The sequence below is a fragment of the Macaca thibetana genome, chromosome 10, assembly GCF_024542745.1.
Source record: "Macaca thibetana thibetana isolate TM-01 chromosome 10, ASM2454274v1, whole genome shotgun sequence".
NCBI lineage: Eukaryota > Metazoa > Chordata > Mammalia > Primates > Cercopithecidae > Macaca > Macaca thibetana.
In genome coordinates, this window is record NC_065587.1 from 28192182 (window position 1) to 28211839 (window position 19658).

The following is a 19658-nucleotide window of genomic DNA, read 5'->3' on the forward strand; positions in this document are numbered from 1 at the left end:
ATGGCTAAAACATGGGGTATGTGGAAAATAAATAGGACAGCACGGAAAGGGGCTTTAAAGGAGGATGAGGCTGATTAAGGAAAACCTTCATTACCTGACATGTGGACTTTAGTCTGAGGGCAACAAGGAAGCGTCAAACATTTCTGAGCCTTCAGGGAAGGACACAATCAGATATTGCTTCGACCATCTCCATTTGCAGCTTCACCTTGTTCTACTCCTCCCTTGTTCTCTAAATACAAACTGTCTTGGGAGTTCCTTTAGTACCTTGAGCATTGGCACCAGCTGTCCCCTCACCTCCTCCTCTGTTCCCTCCTAATCCTGGCTAACCTGATCACCCTTCAGGTCTCAGTTGAACATCACCTCCCTGGGACCTGCTTCCCTGCCAGCATCCGCCAAACACAGACCGGAGTTGCCCTGCTGACTCTCTTCCTGCACACTTCTTACCTAGGGCTACAACCTGACAAGACTCTTCAGACCAGGACACAGGGAGGCAGTCACAAGGACAATCAGAATTGTTCTTTCTGGTTAGGGTCTGGTGTGTGACTGGGCTAAGAGAAAACACCAAACCTTGTATGTAATGAAGACTCTCAGCCAAGAATGTCCACCAATCCCTTTTAAGAACTGACAATTTAAACATGATCCCTCCTAAAAATATAATGATGTCAAAGGTAATGGCATATCATGCTATCTCTTAAGGATAACACATATTCTTCACTCCAAAATTTCTTTTCTCTTCTTTTTCTTCCTCCTTCTCCTCCTCCTTCCTCTTCTTCTCGCTCTCTCATTTTTTGTTTTTTGTTTTTTTGGGGGGCTGGTGGGGGGGGGAACAGGGTTTCCCTCTATTGTCCAGGCTGAAGTGCTGTGGCGCAATCTTGGTTCGCTGCAACCTCTGCCTCCCAGGCTCAAGTGATCCTCCTGCCTCAGCCTCCCAACTGGCTGGGACTACAGGTGTGAGTCACCACACCTGACTGATTTTTGTACTTTTTGTAGAGACGAGGTTTCACCATGTTGCCCAGGCTGGTCTCAAACTCTTGAGCATCCTGCATTCAAGTGATTTTCCCACCTCAGCCTCCTGAGTAGCAGGGATTACAGGCGCCTGCCACCACACCAGGGTTATTTTTGTATTTTCAGTAGAGACAGGGTTTTGCCATGTTGGCCAAAGTGCTGGGATTATAGGACTGAGTCACTGCACCCAGCCTCATTTTTTTTTTCTTTCTTTTTTTAAGACAGGACCATGCTCTGTTGCCCACGCTAGAGTGCAGTGGCATGATCCTGGCTACTGCCACCTTGACTTCTCAGGCTCAAGTGATCCTCCCACCTCAGCCTCTTGAGGGGCTGGGACTATAGGTATGCACCATTGGCTAATTTTTTGCAGAGATGAGGTCTCACTATCTTGCCCAGGCTAATCTTGAACTACTGAGCTAAAGCAATCCTCCAATCTTGGCCTCCCAAAGTGCTGGGATTATAGGCATGAGCCACCAAGCCCAGCTAAAATTTATTTTCTAAGGGTATGAGGAACATTTGGTTATAATTATTTACTACTTTGGAGGCCTAGGGGAGTGGAAGGATGAGCTTAACAAAGATGGGATGTATATAGCTTAAGAGTCCCTACAGTGTTCTTATCTTGAACAAACATCATCTCTGTGCAAAGAGCCCATAAGCAAGCATCAATCAGAATTCTGAACTCTGTTGGCAGTTGGCATTTATCCATACAGGAAGAGTATATTATGCACAAAATCTGACAGACAAAACAAAGTCAAAAGAACATGGAAATAGTAGAAAACAAAAATCAATTTACATTTAATCAAATTTTCCATTCTACAATTTTGAAATGGTGGTTATTTCCCTAAAAATTTTAGTCTCCCAAAGAAAAACACAGCAAGTTAAGACAGTGAAAATGAAGGTTGAAAAGACAAATAAATCAAAACAAGGTGCTTGTTACAGACACAGGCAGAAGCCTTGGTCATTCTCTACATGAAAACGTGTCTAAGTTTTTACAATGCACACTATAGGCACAATTGCAAAAAAAAAAAGTTCATGAAATGTATTGCTGATACATGTGCCCAATGCTGGCTGAGTCTGTTTCTTACTGCATGGTTAAGGATCCAAGTCTGCCTCAATTTGACAGACTGTCTCGGTCACAGCCCTGCACTTACTTTTTGAAAATACACAAAAACGCACTGAGAACCCAAACAGGTTATTCTTTTAAAAATTATTTGTGTTAAATTTTAACAGCCACAATCCAGACTGCTGCCATTTCATGAAGTATTTCCACTGTGAGAATCAAATCTACCCAGAGGCATTTGTCACAGTAAAAACACAGGTTCATTTACTACTCTACTAAGTAGGCTGGCTTCCATGTTCATGTCAAACTGTCGGTTTATCTCTCTTCAGGAAATAAGATTAGTGTATTACAATTGAGTGTAGCAGGCAGGAGATATTATATTTACAGTAACAGATTCTATTCTACTGCCATGTGGAGCTATTCTTGTCTTAATTCATTCATTAAACAAAAATCATTTGGGTGTCCACTACTTGCCAGGCACTTGCCTTGGTGCAAAGGTCAGAGAAAAAAAGAAAGGAGACAGCAAACTTGATTTCATGGAACTTGGAGTCTAGAGTAGAAGCAAACATTCAAAAAGTCATTACGAGTGAGGGATGCTAAGAAAAAAACAAGTACCAGGGGTTCTGGGAACATAGCGGGCACCGTGACCTGGTCTTAAGGGGAGAACAGGAAAGGTCTCCTCAGGAAATGACAGCAAAGTTGAGATTAGAAGGATAATTAATAGTTTTTATGCAGGCAAAGGAGAGCTTAGAAGAAAAAGAGTGTTCCCAACTGAGTGCTTAGCATACCCCCAAAGAAATCTAGGACACTGTGGTGATGTTCAGAGGGAGGGGAAGAGCAGAGTGAGGTAAGCCTTCAAAGGTAGGCCAGAGGGCCAGCTCAGGCAAGCGTGAGTCACATAGGCAAACTCCAGGGTAAGGTGTTTGAACTTTATCTAGTTGGCAAAGTGGAGCCAATGGAGGTTTTACCACGTTAGCATTTTTCTGGCTGCAGCAGATTGGAGAGGGGTAACAGTTTATGCAGGACAATGAGTTAGAGTGTACAGGTAAGAGATGATGGTGACTTGGACTTGGGTGGTACCAGTGAGTATGTGACGTACACAGATTCAAGGGCTCTTTGATGCAGTGGAATCAACAGACTTGCCGACAGATGGATATGAAGGTAAAAAGGAAGGAGGTACCACATATAGAGGTAAGACAGGTGAGGAGGATTATGGAAGGAAGAGACGTGAATACACTTAATTTGAGAACCCTTTGAGATACCCAGGGAAAAATGTGGACCAGGCAATAAGAGAGAGTGCAAAAGAAAAGTCTGATGTGAATGTATTGTTTGGAAACTGTAAGCACACAGGTGATGGCGTGGGAGTGCACTTGGTGACATGGAGGTTACTGGTAATCTTGGTCACAGCAATTAATTCAATACACTGGTGGGGACAAAAATAAGATTAGAATGTGCTGAGGAGGGAGTGGGAGACAGGGAAGATGTGGAGATAAATTGAGCAAGAGTAAGGAAGAAAGTATAGCAGCTGGTGGGCAAGAGAGGGAGGATTTTTTTTTTCTTAACAAAGGAAAGATGTATTTTTGAATGACAGAAAGGAGCTAGCTGGTAAAGAGGGTAAAGTTGAAGATACAGGAGAAGGAAATAATCCATCAAGAGCATAAGGTTAATAGCATCTGAGAAAGTCCAAGAGGAGCAGATCCAGGGCTCAGATAAAGGGATAAACGTAAACAGAGATACATTCTGATTACTTCAGACAAATACGTAACATGAGCATACTAGGTCTGCTAGTTAATTCTAATTGCAGAAATAGTTACAGGTAGTTTTCCCTTTATTGTTTCCCAAATCAACTTTATAGGCAAACAGATTTTAAAATAGTAGCTTTTGCTGATTGAAGCCAAGTGGGCCAGCTAAAATTTGGTAGAAAACCCAGTCTTACTGTCTTGAAGAACTAGACAACATATCCTGGGACAACCACAGCAGATGGAAAGTGAGGGTGTGGGGAAAATACCAGAAAGGGAGAGCCACGAAAACAGAGCCAACAGTTTGTATATAAACTCTGTTCAAATCCTTCACTGACTTGTGAAGTCCACAAGTACTCATGCTCCAAAGAGCTGAATTACGCACAAAATAATCGAACAGGTATTTCAGTTGCAGGGAGTTTGGAGTCTGAGGTGAGCCAAGTTAACTGCTTGCTAAAACAAAAACCAATATTCTGCAGAGAAATATAGTAGAATCAAGTCTCTCAGCCAGGTGCAGTGGTTCTCACCTGTAATTCCAATACTCTGGGAAGCTGAGGCAGGAGGAGCATGAGCCCAGGAGTTTGAGACCAGCCTGGGCAACACAGCAAGACCCCATCTCTACAAAAACATTAGCCGGACACGGTGGTGCACATCTGTAGCCCTAGCTACTTGGGGAACTGACGTGGGAGGACGGTTTGAGCCCAGGAAGTCGACACTGCAGTGAGTGAGGATCACACCACTGTACTCCAACCTGGGTGACAGAGTGAGACCCTGCCTCAAAAAAAACAAAAAACAAACAAAAAAAACTCTACAATATGTGATCCTTACACCCAAGACACAACTCAAAATTACTAGACATACAAAGAAAAAAGAAAATGAGCCATACTCAAAAGAAATGGAAACCTACCTGAAGATGGCCTATGTCCTAGAAATAGCAGAAAAGAACTTAAAAGCAGCTATTACAAATATGACCAATATTATAAAGGAAAATACACCCTCAGTGAATGAATAAATAGGAAAACTCAGCGGAAAGCATTGTAAGAGAGTTCTGAGATGAAATGCAAAGGACAGCCTAAAACTGAAATTGGAACAGGCATTAAGAAAAGCCCTCTGGGCCGGGCGCGGTGGCTCAAGCCTGTAATCCCAGCACTTTGGGAGGCCGAGACGGGCGGATCACGAGGTCAGGAGATCGAGACCATCCTGGCTAACACGGTGAAACCCTGTCTCTACTAAAAAAAATACAAAAAACTAGCCGGGCGAGGTGGCGGGCGCCTGTAGTCCCGGCTACTCGGGAGGCTGAGGCAGGAGAATGGCGTAAACCTGGGAGGCGGAGCTTGCAGTGAGCTGAGATCCGGCCACTGCACTCCACCTGGGCGACAGAGCGAGACTCCGTCTCAAAAAAAATAAAATAAAATAAAATAAAAGCCCTCTGGAAAACTATTCCCCACTCTAAACACAAAGTATTACTGGAGAAACTGGAAGCCTGTTCTGCACTGAGGGTAATCACAGCAACAACAAACCTCAAACCCAGCCCAGCTCCTGAGCAGATTAACTCAAACTCCCACATTTAAAGATCTAAGTAGAAGAAAAGAGGTGTCCATTTCAAGGCATAAAATCAATCTACTATCCATGTAAGATGTCTAGCTTTCAATAAAGAATTGTAAAATATACAAAAAGCCAAGAAAAAGCCCACATCCCAGCTCACTACACCAGGACACAAAGTAATCAATAAAACCAAATGGCACAGATGTTGGATCTATAGGGCATTTAAAATAACTATGATTAATATATCATTTTATTTATTTTTTTATTTTTATAGAGATGAAGTCTCACTATGTTGCTCAGGCTAGTCTTAACTTCTTGGCTCAAGCAATCTTCTTGCCTTGGCCTCCCTGAGTGCTGGGATTACAGGTGTGAGTCAGTTTCCAGCCTCAGCCTTAAAAAGAAAGGAAACTGTTTCATGCCACAAAATGGATGAACCTTGAAAACATGATATTAAGTGAAACAAAGTCTCTAAGGGAAAAGGCAGATAATATGCAAGATCGGCTAGGATTTCCTACTTGATTTTCTCTTATAGTTTCCATCTCTCTGCTAAAATTAGACAAATAAAACTGTGAAAACCGTATCTCTGGTTTTCAACTGTGGGCAAATTTGCCCCCCCAGGGGATTATTAGAGTATCACCCCCATTTCCCCAGTTGTGACAATAAAAAATTAGAGGCATTTTTGGTTGTCATAACTGGGGAGATGGGGGTGACACTGGCACTCTGGTGGGTAGAGAGCAGGGATACTGCTAAACTTCCTGTAATGCACAAAACAATCCTCCACAACAGACAGTTATGTGGATGCCAATAAGGGCAAGGTTGACAAATCTTAACCTAAGGCAACCACTGAAAGAATTTAATGGATACAAATAATAACTCAATAGGAGAGATAAAACAAAGTAATAACAAATGGTCAATGGACCCAAGAGAAGGCGGAAACAGGAAAAAGAAACAGAACAGATGGGTCAAATACAAAACACGACAAGGTGGTAGATTTTAATCTCACCATAACAATAATCATATTAACTGAGAATAGTCTAAATCCACCAATTAAAAGACAAAATGTCAGAATGAATAAAAAAGAAAGACTAAACTATATACTGTCTACAAGAAACTTACTTTAAATATAAAGACATATATTTAAATTAAATTAAAAGGATAGAAAAAGATATATCATGCAAGCACTAACAGAAGGTTGGAGTAGCTATATCAATATCAGAAAAGAAAGACTTCAGAACAAGGGATATTATCAGAGATTTAAAAAAAAAAAAAAAACCATAAAAATAAAGGGGCTAGTTCTCTAAGAAGACATAACACATTCCCAAATGGGTATGCATCTACCAACAGAGCTTTAAGATACATGAGGCAAAAACTGAAAGAACTAAAAGGAGAAATAGAAATCCACAACCAGACTTTCAGAGTTCAAGACTATTCTCTCAGTAATTCCTAGAAACAAGCAGACAGAAATGAGTAAATATAGAAGACCTACACTTGAACAATACAACCAACTAGATCTGATATTTATAAAACACTCTGCCCAAAAACAGCAAAATAAAAACATGCTGCCAAGTGAGAGAAGCCAGACTTTAAAAAAAAGCTGTATGCTGTATGATTTGATTTATATGATAGTCTAGAAAAGGCACTACTATAGGGATGAAAAACATATCAGTGGTTGCTAGGGAATGGGGTGTATGGTAGGGGTTGACTACAAAGGGGTAGCATGAGGGAATTTTGGGGGTGATGGAACTCTTGTGTACAGAACTGTGTAACTATGATGATAGACAAATGGCTATGCGTTTGTCAAAACCCACAAAACTGTATACCAGAGAGTGTAAATTTTACTGTATATAAATTAAAAAAAAAAACAAAAAACAGAACAGTGGGGAGGGAGGGGGAGGAGGGGAGGAGAACAGAATGCGGACTATGACAAATTAATCTAACTACATTACAAAACCATGACAGACCAACTGAAGGGAGTACGGAAAAAGGAACTGGCTTAAGTAACTTTGTATATGTATATTAAGGTTGAACAAATAAATAAATATACTGCAGATAATGAGAGCCAGGTTTCTCAACCCCAAAAGAAAGAAGTTATAAGTAAGGAAAGGGAAAATTCTGGAATGAACCCATTGGTGATGGCTTGGAGTCAGGTATCAGTACAAACTTACAGTTCTTGATAGATAGGCAGACAGACAGAGAGATAAATAAGATAGGTAGACAAGTAGGTAGGTGGGTGGGCGGGTGGATAGGTAGATAGACAAGATAGGTAGGTAGGTAAGTAGACAGACAGACAGACAGATAGGATAGATAGTGTATATACATGGGTTGGTACATATACATACAATTTCCCTAGTTCTATCCAGAGAGGGACTAAAGGCTGTGAAACCCCAGTAGCAATGAGCACATCTAGCACCTGAATCTTGGTTTCTTTTTTTTCTTTTTTTTTGAGATGGAGTCTCACTCTGTTGCCAAGCTGGAGTGCAGTGACACGATCTTGGCTCACTGCAACCTCTGCCTCCCAGGTTCAAGCAATTCTCCTGCCTCAGCCTCCGGAGTAGCTAGGACTACAGGTGCATACCACCACGCCCAGCTAATTTTTGTATTTTTAGTAGAGACGGGGTTTCACCATGTTAGCCAGGATGGTCTGGATCTCTTGACCTCATGATCTGTCCACCTCAGCCTCCCAAAGTGCTGTGATTACAGGCATGAGCCACTGCACCTGGCCTGGATCTTGGTTTCTAAATACTATTCTCTAACAAAAGTAACCAGAACTTGGCCAGGCGCGGTGGCTCACGCCTGTAATCCCAGCACTATGGGAGGCCGAGGTGGGTGAATCATGAGGTCAGGAGTTCGAGACCAGCCTGGCCAACATGGTGAAACCCGTCTCTACTAAAGATACAAAAAAATTAGCTGGGCATGGTGGAGCGCACCTATAATCCCAGGTACTTGAGAGGCTGAGACAGGAGAATCACTTGAACCCAGGGGTTGGAGGTTGCAGTGAGCCGAGATCACGCCATTGCACTCCAGTGACAGGGTGAGACTCTGTCTCAAAAAAAAAAAAAAAAAAAAAAAAAAAGAAAAGAAAAAAAGTAACCAGAACTCCTTAGAGAAATGGTTGACTCCAGGGCTAGTGCAGGAAAAAAAACAAAACAAGATGGGGCTGGAGCATCTTGTGGTGCCAGAAAATACTTCAGGGGTAGAGGGAAGGTGCATTGAAAGAACAAGGAATCAATGTGAAAAATCTCTCAACAGCCACTGATGGAATAATCTGACAACAAAACAAATAAAAATGGTAGTAGATTATAATCCAAAGAATAAATATCCATGAGTCTATGCCAATATAAATGAGTGATGTCAATAGAATACATATAAATAATTCCTTATAGATGGAATGAAGAAATAGAAAGCCACCACTGAAACACCACAGTAATAACTGTTGTGGGCAAAATGCATAAATAAGTGCTGAAATCAGTGAGAGAAAGCTTAAGAAGGAACAAAACTGATACAGTCTAGGTGTCTGTCCCCTCCAAATCTCATGCTCAAATGTAATCCCCAGTGTTGGAGGTGGGCCTTGTGGGAGCTACGGGTCATAGGAGCAGATCCCTCATGAATGGCTTGGTGCTGTCCTTGTGAGATCTGGTTATTTAAAAGTGTGTGGCACCTCTCTCCTCTCTCTCATGCTCCCCCTTTCTCCATGTGACATGCCTGCTATTGATTTGTCTTCCACCATGACTGTAAACTTCCTGAGGCCTCACCAGAAGCTGAGCGGATGCTGGCACCATGCCGCCTATAGAGCCTACATAACTGTGAGCCAATTAAACCTCTTTTCTTTTTTTTTTTTTTTTTTTTTTTTTTTGAGACGGAGTCTTGCTCTGTTGCCCAGGCTGGACTGCAGTGGCCGGATCTCAGCTCACTGCAAGCTCCGCCTCCCGGGTTTACGCCATTCTCCTGCCTCAGCCTCCCGAGCAGCTGGGACTACAGGCACCCGCCACCTCGCCCGGCTAGATTTTTGTATTTTTTAGTAGAGACGGGGTTTCACCGTGTTAGCCAGGATGGTCTCGATATCCTGACCTCGTGATCCGCCCGTCTCGGCCTCCCAAAGTGCTGGGATTACAGGCTTGAGCCACCGCGCCCGGCCAACCTCTTTTCTTTATAAGTTACCCAGCCTAATGTATTTCTTTACAGCAATCCAAGAATGGACTAACACAAAGATATTTACTAATTCCTAGCAGACAATCACCAAACCAAGTGAACAAGGTTAATTTAACATCAGAAGTAACAGGACACGTCAATCTCATATACTCCTGATAAAACAACTTGAAAAGGACACATCACCTCCGCAGTATCCCTTCCATTAAAACATAAACTCAGGCTGGGCATGGTGGCTCACAACTGTAATACTAACACTGTGGGAGGCCGAGGTGGGCGGATCACTTGAGGTCAGGAGTTCAAGGCCAGCCTGGACAACATGGTGAAACTCCATCTCTACCAAAAAAGACAAAAAAATTAGCTGGGTGTGGTGGTATGCGCCTGTAATCCCAGCTACTCGGGAGGCTAAAGCAAGAGAATTGAACCCGGGAGGCAGAGGTTGCAGAGTGAGGCCTTATCTCAAAAAACTCAAAAAACAAAACAAACAAAAAAACGAAACAAAACAAAACAAAACAAAACCCATAAACGCAACTTAAATCAGAAGACAATATCAGACAAGCCCATACTGAAAGACATTCTGCAAAATAACTGACAAGTATTCTTCAAAAGTATTGAGGTCATGCGAGACAGGGAAAGAGTGAGAAGCAGTTGCAGACTGGTGGGGACTAATGAGATAAGACAACTAAATGGAAAGTAGGAGCCTCAATTTGATCCAAGAATTAAAAAAGGACATTAGTGGAAAAACTGGTAAAATCCAAATAAATTCTGTAGGTTAGTTAATAATATTTTACTGATATTAATTTCTTACTTTTGATAATTGTTCTACAGTTATGTAGGATGTTCCTATAAGGGAAGCTAGAAGAACTCTAATATTTTTGTTAAGTCTAAACTTATTTCAAAAGGAAGAATTTAAACATACAGAGAGACAGAACACCTTAAATACTGATATACATGCTGAAGGGTAGTGATTATAACTTACTTTGTGATAAAGCAAATATAAAAGAATGTCACAGAATCTAGGCTGTATGTGGATAATTCACAGCACAACTTTTTGCAACATTTCTTTATGTTTGAAAATTTTCATCATAATATGTTGGGGAGAAAACAGGAGCTGAGATATTCTGATTTTTACCAAGAACCACAGGGAAGAGGAAGAAGAAGGAGAAAACTAAATATGCAATTAGACTGTAAAGTGCAGCGGGGTAGGATTTCTATCTCATTTTATCCTGGGACTTTCATGGCCTAAGGCTAGATCTAAAGCTGAGGCAAAATCTGATTTAGAGTAAAAAAAGACAATTCTGTGAAACTTTTTGAGCAGAAGGTTTGGCTTTCCAGTAAAACCTCCTAATTTTATATAAATTTATGGCATGTATCCTTAACATAAATCCTTTTTTTTTTCAAAATACTCAGTTTACAAAAATCTTTAACCTCAAGTAACACAATTTAGACAGGTAATAATGGTATGAATTTCCTTAAAGAACACAACTACACTTGGACTAACCAACTTCTTAAGATATCTATATGCCTGAGCTGAGAGACACAGTGATAGTGTCACACTGACACTGGGCAATCCCAGGCTTCTCAACCATTTACACCAGCCAGCTGAGGTTTATGCTTAACATTCTGGAGCTCATCTGGTCACTGTGCACTTTTCAACTACCTGTATCCATGTAGCAGGTAGCAGAATCTGTGCTTTTCAGCTTAGGGCACAAATGCTAATATTCATATACTATCTACAAAGATTCACTAAGGTGGCACCAGTCATGACCCTAGCCATTTAATTCAACTGCTGGTAACACCAACAAAAGAGCATTTGATTAAGTGCATTTATAGTAAGATTTCTCTGGTATGAAACATTTTCCTGCAAGTGCATGATGCTAAAGGATAATAGATTAAAAAACTATTGTAGAGCAAGAGGCAGCATCTTTTTTTTTTGAGACAGTCTCGCTCTGCTCCCCAGGCTGGAGTGCAGTGGCGCAATCTCGGCTCACTGCAAGCTCTGCCTCCCAGGTTCACGCCATTTTCCAAGAGGCAGCATGTTTTTAAACTTCAGTAATGAGGACACCGAAATTTTTAAAATGAAAACTACATACTGTATTTTTAAATTCATCCCAAAGTAAATAAGACAACCAAGGAAGAAAAGCAGTTCAAGACAGAGCTCAGAAATCCTACTCTCATCACAATTTGGAAAACCACGAATCACTTGGTTGTTCTTAGTTTTCTGAGTGGTTCCTTTCTTGAATGACTATTTATGATAAAAGATCACAGTATCAACTACTGTGATATAGATTCACCTAAGTGTGTTTCCTTTCTCCTGTATTTGCAATGTCTCAACCAGGCTCCACTAAGGCATGACAACAGACTGAAGTGGAGAATGAGACCAGCTTTTACGTACACTGACGGCATGTACCCCATGCCGCTGGCACTACCGTTTGATGCATCACCAGATGACAAAATGAGAGCCAGGAATAGAATCTTAACGCATTTAATCTGTGTCTTCAATAACCTTGGCCTACAGACCTTCCACACCCATTCTCCACCCACAAAAGCCAAGGTAACAGAAATAATTAAACCGCCGTCTTTGCCCAATAATATTCCAAAGTCACTTATACCTGAGTCACTTGGGGTGCTTGTGAAAATGGCATATCCAAGCTACTGAGTCTACATCACTAGATCTGAGGGGAGGCCCAAGATTCCTATATTTTAACAAGTGACTCAGGTAAGCTTGAGACACACAACTGGTGCTGGTTTCCCCTGGTAAATCTCGCCCTGCTCTGACCCCATCAGGATAAGCCTGGAAAGCAGCAGTGGAAAGTGGAGAAGGCCTTGAGGGTTGGCTTCAGCTGAGCTCAGGAGATATGGGAAGACCCTGAGTCATTTCCCAGTGCAACACTCCACTCTCCTCAGAGGCCACCTGGAACATGGAGCATCAGTGTGCTCTGATGCCCCAGGATCACCTCAGTGCCCTCAGATAGGGGTCTCTCCTCCTGGGCTTTCTCAGGCTTGCAGCCACACCACTGTGCCCAGGCTGGACTCACAGCTTTAGGGCACTGGCACAGGGTTACACTTACTCTCAGAGGCTGCTGCATGCTTGCACTGGCTCTGACCACACTTAACGCAGACTGAAGAAAGTCAAAAGGCTGACTATTGACAGAACTAGGGCATACCTACCAAGCAGCAGAGTGAAAATGTTCCTGAATTCCTGGTTTTCATCTCTGCCTTCAACACATAGAGCTTTTTAAAGATGCCAAGGACACAACTTGTATAGGTGCTTTAGTTATTTGCTGGCAGCTAAGCAAAATCCTGCAGGCAACTCAGGCGTCTAAAATATTTGACTGTGGGCCAGTGAGAGCTATCATTCTCAGCCACTTGAGCTACTCAGAAAAAGTTCACACATATAGTAATAAAAACAAACAGCAAAGATTTACCATGGGAAAGAATTTTTGCTAAGCACTTTACAAACTTTAACTCTTCTTTCTTTCACTCATCTCACAATTTTTTATCAAGAGTCCAGTACTTCTACAGGTGCTGAGGATGCCTCAGTGAACACAACAGACACCAATCTTGCCTTATGGGCCTTACAATTTAGGGAAATGAGAGAAAGAAATAAAAATTATAGACAAATCATATGGGATGTTAGAAGGGGGCCAGTGATAAGGAGAGCAAGCAGAGAAAGGGGTGTGTGGGAGAATGAGTGGTTTCTATCTTTAAATAAGGTACTTAGGGCCTTGCTGAGGAGGTTCGATCCAGAAGGTTCCAGTAGAGGAAGTGCCAGTACAAGGTGTCCAAGTCAGGAGTATGCCCAACTGCTGAGGGACAGTGGGGAAGCCCATGTGGTGAGGTAGAGTGAGCAAGAAAGTGAAGAGGCTACAGAGGACACTGAGGCCAGGCTGTGAGGGTCTGGAGGCCCCTGAGAGAACTCTGGCTCCTCCTCTAAAAGAAATGGGGAGCGGTAGAGAGTTTGACTAGCGTAGTAGGTTTTGATTCCTGTTTTTCAAGCTACAGTGTCAAGAACAGACAGTGAGCGTGATTAGCAATCTTTTGCCAGGACCCAGCTGAGAGATGATGGTAGCTTATACCAGGGAGGTGACAGTAGAGAAAAGAGCAATGCTCTTATTCTGGACATATTTTGAAAGTAGAACCAGTGGGATTTCCTAAACAACTGAACAAGTCTAAGATGAAGAAGGAAGTTAAGGATGACTCCAAGGTTTCTGAGGATGAAACTGCCATGAATGGAGACAGGGAAGGCAGATTACATGTAGAACAAGTTTGGAAAATGGGGGAAATCTTGTCCTGGAGACACTGAGAATATTCAATATCAAAATGGGAGATGTCAAGTAGGCAACTGGATACATGAGTCTAGAGTCCAGAGAACAGGCGAGAGATGCAAATCTGACAAGTCCTCAGCACAAAAATAGTATTTAAAGTCATGAGACAGGATACAATAACAAAGAAAGTGAGGACAAAGAACAGAGGCCCTGTACTGAGCTCTGGGCCACACCTCCATGTACGGGTCAGGAAGAATAGAAAAGCCAGGCTGGGTGCGGTGGCTCACGCCTGTAATCCCAACACTTTGGGAGGCTGAGGCTGGCAGATCACCCTGAGGTAAGGAGTTCGAGACCAGCCTGGCCAACGTGGCAAAACCCTGTCTCTACTAAAAATACAAAAATTAGCTGGGTGGGGTGCTCCGCGCCTATAATCCCAGCTATTCGGGAGGCTGAGGCAGGACAATCACTTAAACCCAGGAGGTGGAGGTTACAGTAAGCTGATATTGTGCCACTGCACTACACTACAGCCTGGGTGACAGAGTGAGACTGTCTCAAAAAAACAAAAAAAAGAAACAAAGAAAAAAAAAAGGAGAAAAGCCACACAGGAGAGGGAGAAGCAGTAGCCTGACAGAGAGAAGGCACAGGAGTGTGGTATTAGGGAAACCAAAAAGAATGTCCTAGAAGACAGAGTGTTCAGCAGTGCCAAATGCCACTGACAGGTCATATCAGATTATGACTAAGCTGGCTGGGTTGGGGACACAGCAGTCCTTGACAATCTCAGCAGCTGCGGGTGTTAAGAGCCCAGGAACTTAATGAGCTAGGTATTCACTATCAATTTACAGGTGAGGAGACAGCACCAAAAAGGTTGAGGTTAACAACCAGGCCATGGTGAGGCCAAGATCTCTGCAATGCACACATGAAAATCCTTTGTGGGTTCAACTGGGAGGTGGGATGTAAAGAGAGGAAGGAGAGATGCAGAGTATTTGGGTTAAGAAAACTTTAAACCTTCCACTATTTGTTCCCTTAGCAAAATCTTCTGACGGGAGAAAAGAGCTTAGTTCATGACTAACAAATGAACCAGAGCCAAGAAGCAGGGCAGAAGGCAAGTCTTCGTGCCAGGAAGGTAGCATCTTGTGCTCCATTGCCCCTAAATGTGTACACAACCAGCTTATCAGAACACTGAAGATGACAGGTGTAGGGCCAGTTCCACAACCAAATTGAACTCTTCAGGCACTGGTACGACATGAAGCCCATGGAGCCAGTCCTTTGGGTTCTCTAATTGAATACTTTTCACAAGTCTGCTTACTTCTGACCCAAAACCTGTTGAAACCTTCTAGTCTAACATACAGAGCCTAACTTGCACAACCAAGAATTCCTGACGCATGGAAGTAACTGGCCTGCATCAGCGAAGAGGAGCCCTCAGGCCCTGAGGGGACACTTGGGAACATTCCCACACCCACCCCAAATGAAGCACTGCTTTTCCCAGCACCACACCCCAATGCTGCAGTTCATCTTTCCAATGTACTTCAGTATCGCACATGAAGAGGCAGTGCGGGATAAGAGAAGGAGCCTCAACCTTGTAAGGTGGGATACTTGGGTTCTGGTGCCAGCTCTGCCATAAAAAGCTACATGGAAGGCCAGGTGCGGTAGCTTGCATCTATAATTCCATCACTTCGGGAGACTGAGGTGGGCAGATCACCAGTGGGCCAACATAGTGAAACCCTGTCTCTACTAAAAATATAAAAATTATCTGGGCATGGTGGTGTGCACCTGTAATCCCAGCTACTCGGGAGGCTGAGGTGGGAGAATCGCTTGAACCCGGGAGGCAGAGGTTGCAGTGAGCCGAGATTGCACCACTGCACTCCAGCCTGGGAGTCAGAGTGATACTCCAACTAAAAAAAAAAAAAAAAAAAAAATGGCTGCGTGAAAACAGCAAGTTCCTCCCAAGGGCTCCAAAGAGTTGCTGAGCCTCATCTTCTAGAGTCTCAGCTCCCTCAGGGTAACAAAACACAGCCCAGAGATCTAAGGAATGGGCTCTGAAGTCAGGCTGCCCTGGGCTACTGCTTAGTAACTAACTGTGTTAACCTGAATTGACTTAGTTAACTTCTTTAAGCCTCATTTTTGATATCTGTAAAACGAGGATGACAATAATACATATGCCATGAGGAACTGTGAAAACAGTGCCTAGCAATGGTGTACACTCTCTATGACCCATTATGACAGCTGTCAGGAAAGATGCATTCATTAACAACTACTTTCTCCACTTGGAATTTAGATATATTTATTAGTGAACTTCTGATACAAAGGTATACCAGATTGATTGAAATAATATCAAGAGCAAAGAAAATAATTTAGTTTGCCAAAGAAGCCAGAACAACTCAAAAACTGACAAAAAAGGTGAAATGTTATGGCATATTACATGTACCTTGAACAGGGATTTCCGCATAGTTTGGTCTCTTATCTGACAGGGCTGTCAGGGGTTTGGATGTTGAGATTGGTCCACTTATGGAATGTCTCTGAAATCATAAGATAAACAATATCGAAGTTAAATCGAGTATTGGGACTCACAAAGTAAACGCTGCAGAGAGTAGGTATTTAGTTATAAATCTGTATTAATTATTTCCATACTGCTATAGTAAGGTTGTAACACACCTTACAGGCATGGACTGTGATCAATATACTTTTTTTAAAAATTAGACTTTTATTATGGGATAATTATAGACTCATATGCAGTTGTTAAGAATATAGAGAGATCCTATGTACTCTTTACTCAGTTTCCCCCAATGGTAATATCTTATAAACCTATAGTAAAATACCACCAGCAAGATTTTGACAGTAGCCAAAATATTGACGTAGTCATATCTTATATAGTCATTTATATATTATTGATACAGTCAAGATAAAGAACATTTCCATCACCATAAGGATCCTTCCTGGGGCCCTTTTACAGTCACACCCCTCTCCCTGTCCCCAACCCCATATCACTGACTCCTGGCAACCACTGGTATTCTGAATGTGGTTTCATTATTTTGTTGGAAGAGAATCTTTAAAGTATCACAAACCAATTCAGTAAATATAAAAACATGTTGCAAAATGAAATGCAGATGTGCTCCTTTTGTAATTGTACTGGTCTTTCAAGTCCTCGTTCAAATAGATCTCAATTCTGCCACCCGCTTGCTAATGCTACTACAACAACTGCCCAGTACAGTCTGTCATCTCAGTGCAGCACTACAGCAACAGCTTGTCACTGGCTTCCTCATCTCCAGACTTCTGCATATGCAAGCAGCCAGAAGAATCCACCACAGCCAGGGCCGGTGGCTCACGCCTGTAATCCCAGCCCTTTGGGAGGCCGAGGTGGGTGGTTGACGAGGTCAGGAGTTTAAGATCAGCCTAGCCAACATAGTGAAACCCCGTCTCAACTAAAAAATTCAAAAAATTAGCTGGGTGTGGTGGCAGGTGCCTGCAATCCCAGCTACTCGGGAGGCTGAGGCAGGAGAATCGCTTGAAGCCAGGAGGCAGAGGTTGCAGTAAGCCGAGATCACGCCACTGCACTCCAGCACGGGCGACAGTGCGAGACTCCATCTGAAAAAAAAAAAAGAATTCACCACAAACACTTAAAACCCCTCAGCTCTCTTGGCTACCTCTACATGATGCTCAAATACCACGAACCTACTTATTTACTACCATGCAGACCATGTTGCTTGTCTATGTTTTTCTTGTGCTTCATTCCCACAGCTTTCCCCCAGTCCTTTTTATCTGGCTAACTTCTAACTATTCATTTCATATTCCCACCAGAAATGTGGACGAGGTCCAGCTTCTCCACATCCCGGCCACACTTCAGCTCATCAACCTTTCAGATTTTGGCCATTAGGAATAATATAGAATAGGATCTCATTGTGGATTTAATTTCCATTTTCCTGATGACTAACGATGTTGATCATCTTTTCATGTGCCATTGGCCATTTGTATTCTTCTCCTGGAAGGACCTTTTCAAATCTTATGCCCATTATTTATTGGGTTGTTTGTCTTCTTACTGAATGTAAATCTTTTGTTAGGTAAATGTATTATGAATATATTCTCCCCAGTCTGTAGCTTGCTTTTTAATTTTCTTAATGTCTTTCAGAGAAGTTTTAAGTTTTGATGCCCAATTTATCAACTTGCTTTTATAGTTCATGCTTTTTTACATCTTAGTAAATCTTTGCAGTCTTAAAGGTTATGAAGATTTTCTCTCACGTTCTCACGTAAAAATTGTAGTTTTAGCTTTCACATTTAAGTCGATAGTCCATTTCAATTTTTGTGTATTTCATGAGGTACGGGCTGAGGTTATTTCTTTTCTATACAGTTACCTAGTCATTTCAGAATGTTTTCTTCAAAAGACTATTCCTTACCGATTGAATTACTTTAGTATCTTTGTAGAAAATCAACTGGCCTACTTCTGAACTCTCTGTTCTACTGATCTAATGCTGAAATCAGGTAGTACAAGTCCTCCAAATCTGACCTCCACCTGTACCCCCGACCCCAACGTTTTGAATATTCAGGGATCTTATATTTCCATATGAATTTAATACTACCATGTCAATTTCTACCCAAAGAGCACTGCTCTTTTAATTGGTATTGTGTTGAATCCACAGACCAATTTAAAGGACTACTACAAGATATTAACAATACTGAGTCTTCCAATCTATAAATGACATCGCTTTCCATTTATTCAATTTCTCTCAGCAATATTTTATTGTTTTCATTGCACAGGTTGTGCATACATTTCATTATATTTATTGCTAAGTATTTCAATTTCCAATTATTCATGCTAATATAGAGAAAAACAAATAACTTTTGTATAGGACTTCGTGTAAACCTTGACACTGCTTAACTCAAAAAGCTTCTGTGTGGACTCCTTAGATTTTCTGCATAAATGATCATATTATCTGCAAACAATGACAGTTTTACTTTACCCTTTCCAAACTTGTATGCTTTCTTTTTTTTCTTTTCTTTTTTTTGGTCTTATGCAATTGCACAGGGCAAGAGCTCCAGCAAAATGCTGAACAAAAGTGGTGAGAGTGGGTATCCTTACCTTGCTCCTGGTCCTGGTGGGAAAGCATTCAGTCTCCAGATTAAGTATGATGTTAGCTGTGGAGTTCCCACAGGTCTCCTTCTACTTCTAGTTTGCTAAAGAGTTTTACTATGAACAGATGTAAAATTTTGTCAAACAGTTTTCTAAAGATGTTGAGATTAATGATTTTTAAAATTTTTTTTTTCCTGTTGATGCAAATTTTAACCTTGTACCCCTGGGATACATCACACTTGGTAATGATGGATTATCATTTTTATATATTCCTGGATTCAGTTTTGTTAATGTGTGCTTTTATATTGCCTCTATAACCATCTATAATCACGAGGAATATTGGCTGACAGTTTTCTTTTTTTGCAATGTCTTTGTCTAGTTTTGCTATCAGGTAATGCTAGCTTCCTAAAATGAACTGGAAAGTCCTTTTACTCTTCTGTTTTCTGAGAGACTATATACAACTAGAATTATTTCTTCCACAAAGGATTGATTCAATTCACTAGTAAAACCACCTGGGCCTGGAATTTTCTATGTGGGAAGACTTTTTATTTTAAACTTTTATTCTGAAATAATTATGGACTCCCAGGAAGTTGTAAAGACAGTACAGGAAAGTCCCATATACTCCTCATTCACTTTCCCCCAACTGTCTGTGGATAATGAATTCCCTCAGCTTTTGTTTGTCTAAAAAATTTTAATTTTGTCTTTTTGTTACTACATCGAATTCGAAGTTGACAGCGTTTTTCTTTTGGCATTTCAAGATGCCATTTTGGGCTGGGCACAGTGGCTCACTTTGGGAGGCCGAGGCAGGTGACTCACCTGAGTCCAGGAGTTTA

General features: G+C 41.8%; 1 protein-coding gene across 7 annotated transcripts in view; it reads right to left on the bottom strand.

Moving 5' to 3' along the window:
• Positions 1-19658, bottom strand: part of SPECC1L (sperm antigen with calponin homology and coiled-coil domains 1 like) — a 343168-nt gene that overhangs the window by 52088 nt on the left and 271422 nt on the right. For all 7 annotated transcript variants that reach the window (XM_050746048.1, XM_050746046.1, XM_050746050.1 and 4 more), the window contains one exon: positions 16189-16279. In XM_050746048.1, coding sequence (XP_050602005.1) covers positions 16189-16279 — 91 coding nt within the window. The remainder of the gene's footprint in view (positions 1-16188; positions 16280-19658) is intronic.